Below are 5,310 nucleotides of genomic sequence, written 5' to 3' on the forward strand. Positions count from 1 at the left end.
AATCGTTTTTGGTTCATCCTGGGCATCCTTGTGTTTTCCCCCTCGCTTTCAGCCCGGGGAGGGGGGGGGGACACCGGACCAGAAACGGGTAACTAGGACCTCTTTCAATGCAAAGGTGCTTAGATGAGGTGCTAAGTGCATTAAATACCTTAGCAACTCAACTCCTCAATGCATAGGTACTTAACTTGTTGTTGCTAAGTATACTTTATTTAATGAGTTAGGCTGTGTTTGGTTGGGCTTTTTGTACCAACTTCTGCTTTGAAGAAGCTAAAAGCTAACCAAAGGGGTAAATTTTCACAGCAGCTTTTGAGAATCTGTAACTTCTTCGTAGTGCAAATTTCACAGCCGGGGGTACCCCAACTTCTCAGATTGTAAACCAACCGCTTTTAGCTGTCCCCCTGAAACCGAGTAGTATTTACCCACCAATACCACTGGTAAGTTGTACCGCTTCGTTGCCTTTCTTCCCTCGCAGGAAAGAAACGAGCGAGAGGAAAGGAAGCTCGTCGCCGCTCCCACGCACGGCTAGGGTTCGCCGCCGCCGCCGCCCACCATGGCCCGCCGCCTCCCGCCGCAAAACTCCACCGCCCGCCGCCTCCCGCCGCAAAACTCCGCCGCCCGCCGCCCGGCGACCCTCCACCCTCCTCCTTTCTTCTTCCCCCCTCCTTCCTTCCTCTTCCTCACCTGGTCACGGCAGCACTACTCCGGCCGGCCGGCCGGCCGGCGGCGCCGGTGGACCAGCCATCCGGCGTCCTCATCCCGTCGTTCTCCCTCACCTCCTCCTTCCATTCCTCCTCCCTCCTCCCTCCCTCCCTCCCTCCTCCCTCATCCATCATCCCCATCTATTCTTTTCTGTTCATGATTTATTTCTTCTTCTGTTTTTTTATTTAAGGATTAATAGCATAGATTGAATATCGTCAAATGATATAGTGCTATGCTCCTTCAAATTGTATGATATTGTGGTTTAATTGCCTAATGATGCACAGATCATTGTTCTATGGTGATAGTATTGTTGTTTGTTTGAGAATGAATACACACGACTCTTGACCTTTTGTCATAGCAAAATTTGTTTTCAAGATTGTCATTTGAGTATGGACTCAGGTCTAGAAGGCTGTTTTGTAATAATGTTATGGGATCACTATCAGAGCTAAGTCTATAGTTAATTAGCATATAAACATATTCACTCAGGTCCTAGGGGCATTACGGAAAATTTGAGCCAAATCTACAGTTTCACAGTCGTTTTAACCAAACAGCTTCCAGCTTTTCCACAGCAGCATTTTCACAACAGCTTTTCCACAGCAGCTTTTCCGCAGCAGCTTTTGTAGAATCTGCAGCTCAACCAAACACAGCCTTAGCACCTAAAGTCTTTAATGCATTGGTTAAGTTGTTTCATTTAAGCGGTTTGCCTAGGTTCTCGCGCTTCGCATTGGTTTTTCCTGGAGTAACCAAAGTGCTCTCTCCCCTTCTTAAATGTTGTGCCATGTCATTTTTTTTGCTTATGTGGCATGCTTAGCACCTGTCCACCGTGGAGCACTGGGAAGGGCCTAATTGTGGTGCCAGATCAGTTGGTTAGGTTTTTGTGGTAGAATTAGGTTCAAGGGCTAGGCAATTGGTGCTCACATTTTCGGTATTTATTTCAGGTATTTCGGCGGAAGATATTTTCATCAGTTATGAAGACGTATGTGACGGCTTCGTTAATCTTAAAATGATGTGTTGGTTCAGTCTCTCGAAGATGCTTGTAGGAATAAAGTACGTGCGCATGCGTTCATAAGGAAGAGTATATGCGTCTATTTATGAACGTCTATCTTTGTATTATGTTTAAACAAAATTGTGGTGCCATGCTATCCCGGGTACAACGGGCAGGGGCATGCGGCGAGCTGTTGCCTGCCGGTGAAAACCGAGCAAAAACAAAAGGGAGTTCTGCATATCTGCATTATCTACTAGTGGAAGTTACAAGGCCGGCTTTCTTTCCCGGCAGGACAGTTCGGCGCCATGCCAGTTTTGGGCTGCCCAAGGGTGCAACAACAAATACCACTTTAAGTTTTTTTTACTTGAACTACCACTTTTTCCGGGTGATTACATTAATTAAACAAGAACAAAAAAGGTCACTAGTACTAAGCTAACTACACTAGTAGCCTAGTACACTGTTGCCACGTGAGGGGGCGCCCGCGCCGGCGGCTGGACGGCGTTGCTGCTGCAGTGGTGGTCGGAGCTGTTGGTCTCTTTGGCGGCTGGGAGCTCGAAGGGGCCGAGGCGGTGGTCGCCGAGGCGGGACTTGTAGGCGGCCTTCTTGTACTCGGCCCAGGTGAAGTCCCTGTACAGGCTCCGCTCACCTTCACGCATCAGCTCCGGCAGCGGCGCGATGCGCTGCGCCGGTGCCGGCCCGCCGAAGTAGATCACCGACAGCCGCGACTGCTGCCCCTCCGCCGGCGCCACCACCCGGTGCTTCACGCTCTGGAACCGCCCGTTGGTCAGCACCTGAAATTCACCAAACAATGTCTCACATCAGAATACATGCGTGTAAAAACAGTCTGCAACGTACTGGTGCAACGAACAGTATTCCCACTAGAGTTATGCAGGTGGTAGGGCACACGCAGGCCACACGGGGTCGCGCGCCAATGAGTTATCGGGTGCAACTTGCACCCTTTGCGCGGTACGTCGTTGACAAGAAGAGAGGGTGGGTCGGGCGGGACGCCAGCTAAATAATGCGCCATGCCAAACCAGACCAAAACATGCATGCGTGCGCGTCCATGGATCCCAGGTATTCCTAGATGAATTGGGTAGGCGGCAAAGGTAACAAGCGAGTGAGTGGTAATGGTGTGCTGCCTACCTGGAGGGAGTCCCCGACATTGACGAAGAGGGAATCGGGGTCGGGGGCCACGGGGACCCAGCGGCCGTCCGGCAGCATGATCTGGAGGCCCCCGATGCGGTTGGACCGGAGCACGGAGATGATCTGCGGGTCCGTGTGCTCCCCGAACCCCGTCACGCCGCGCTGCCCCGCCGCCAGGGGGCAGGGGCACGGCGGGTAGTGGTTCACGCGCACCATCTCGTCGGCTTCGTCCGGCGCCACCATCCGCCGCAGCACGCCGCGGTGCTCCTCCGCGACGCCGAGCCCATCCGCCATGAGCTCCAGCACCCGCGCGCCCACCTCCCGCACCGCGTCCGTGTACTCCTCGAGCGCCGCCCGGAGCGACGCCGGCAGGGAGGCCGCCGCGACGGAGCCGGACCCGACGGAGAGCAGGATGTACTCGAGCCAGCCCACGTCGCCGTTGCAGCCGATGCTCTTGCTGCCGTAGCCCAAGGGCCGCGCCGACGCCTCCAGCTTGTCCTTGTGCGGCAGCGCGAAGAAGGCCGCGGCGCGTTCCTCCAGCGCGTCCGCGAGGGCCGCCGGCACGCCGTGGTTGGTCACCCTGAAGAAGCCGACGCCGCGGCACGCGTCCGCCACGGCCGCCGCAGCGCCCGGCGCCGACAGGTCGACGCTCGGCACCGCGGCCGCCGCCGCATGTGCGCATTTCACCAGAGGGATCGCTTCCACCGAGATGGGCACCGTGATGGCCACCATGGCCAGCAGACGATCTCGCAGAGCACCCGATGTGTAGTGAAGCAGAGCAGTTCCCGGTTCGTGCTAGCTAAAGAGTGCACCTGGTTCGAAGCAGAGCAGGAGCACAGGAGCAGGGGTGAGCTGGGAACGTTTGCAGTTGTGGTCGTCTGACGGGGTGACGGCCTGGCATATATAGGCGACATGAGCTTTCATTATGAGCTGCAGTGGCTAACCAAGAACCAGGTGCTCACTTTAGTTAGTTTGGTCCAGTGACAGTGAGTGAAGTGACGTGGGAAGAGTGTCACAGCAAGCTAGTACGTACGTGGTGTATGCACGCACTATGTATGTGTGGAAGTGCCATCGACCAGGCCGTTGGCTTGGTTGGAACCGTACGGTTCAAGCGCGTCTCTGATGCATCCACGCCCAATTGTCGGTGTAACGGAACACAAGACTTTTCCTTGCTCTATTAATACGTGAATGAGATGGGAGCGGCTGGACGTCAATCAACGAACGTGATATTTGAGTCAGTCACTTTTTGCATGTTTATGATTCTTTGGGCCGTGCCCATTGGCTGAGTAACACCGCAGCCGTAAGACAACTTCATATATTTACTACCATTCGACGTACATATGTCATTGATATTACCCTTAAAGAAGGAAGAACAAGAAAAATAATAAAATAAATGGCAAATTTTGCACAGAATTTACACACAAATTGTGTATCTTATAACACACAAAAATAAGCATACAATAGTGGTATTTTCGCAGAAAAGGGAAAAATTCCTAATAAGGAATGAATTAGTTGCAACGGTAGTACCATTAAAGAATAAGGGAAATGAAATAAAACCAAATCAAAATAACAAGCTTTTCTAAGAATAAAGAAAAAGAAAAATAATAGTACAATTTTCACAGTCTAGTATAATTTAAACACATATTGTATAGTACTTGCATGTAAACTTACACATGGAAAAAATCAAAAGAGAAGTTGTCTAAGAAATAATGAATTAGCGGCATTAGTATTCCCTTTTAAGAAGAAAAAAATGAAAAAAAAAATTGCACGTAGTTTATACATAAATAGCTTTTTTAATAATATGCAAGAATAAACATATAATAGTGGAATGATATCGGTATTACCTCTAAAGAAAGAAAATGAAATGAAATAAAAATAAAAACAAAATAAAAATAATGAAATTTTCTATAGAAGAATGAAACCCTTTAATAAGAAAGAAAATGAATAAAATAAAATAAAATCACAATAATAAAGTTTTCTAGGCAATAATGAACTCTTTAAGAAAAAAGAAAAAGAGAAAAAAATGCACACAAGTTTGCACTGAAATTGCACTTTTAGTAACATGGAAACAACAAACATATAATATTGCAATTTCGCACTCTACTATAATTTACACACATGCTGTATAGTACCTGCGTGTATACTTATTTAAACACAGAAAAATATAATATTTTCTAAAAAAGAATGAAGTAATGGCATTGGTACCACCCTTTCAGAAGAAACGAATGAAAAAATAAATCATGCTAAAATTTGCACATAATTTACACATAAATTGCACTTTTTATAGCTATGCAAGAACTAACATATACTAGTAGAATTTACATAAAAAAAGTTTCAAAGAAGGAATGAATTAGTGTCATTGGTATTACCCTTAAATAAGAGAGAAAGTGAAATGAAAACTTAAAACTAAAAATTCATCAAGATTAGTACAAAAATTGCACTTTTTATAATATGTAAGAAGAAACCTATAGTAGTGAAATTTC

The 5,310-nt window shown here is 48.1% G+C and overlaps 1 protein-coding gene across 1 annotated transcript; it reads right to left on the reverse strand.

Annotated features, from left to right (window-relative positions):
• Nucleotides 1-1,903: 1,903 nt before the first annotated feature.
• LOC123181247 (gibberellin 2-beta-dioxygenase 3) lies at nt 1,904-3,686 on the reverse strand. Its single transcript, XM_044593516.1, has 2 exons — nt 2,828-3,686; nt 1,904-2,475 (listed from the first exon to the last, which is right to left on the reverse strand). Exons 1-2 carry the CDS (start codon nt 3,557-3,559, stop codon nt 2,134-2,136), a joined length of 1,074 nt encoding a protein of 357 aa, XP_044449451.1. The 5' UTR covers nt 3,560-3,686; the 3' UTR covers nt 1,904-2,133.
• Nucleotides 3,687-5,310: the final 1,624 nt, after the last annotated feature.

This window comes from Triticum aestivum, chromosome 1A (genome assembly GCF_018294505.1).
Source record: "Triticum aestivum cultivar Chinese Spring chromosome 1A, IWGSC CS RefSeq v2.1, whole genome shotgun sequence".
In the NCBI taxonomy this organism is placed as follows: domain Eukaryota; kingdom Viridiplantae; phylum Streptophyta; class Magnoliopsida; order Poales; family Poaceae; genus Triticum; species Triticum aestivum.

Coding starts and splice junctions, on each gene's coding strand:
- LOC123181247 (XM_044593516.1), bottom strand. CDS start 3,559: ATGGTGGCCATCACGGTGCCCATCTCGGTGGAAGCGATCCCTCTGGTG. Junction 2,476..2,827: donor ATGTCGGGGACTCCCTCCAG/GTAGGCAGCACA, acceptor GGTGAATTTCAG/GTGCTGACCAACGGGCGGTT.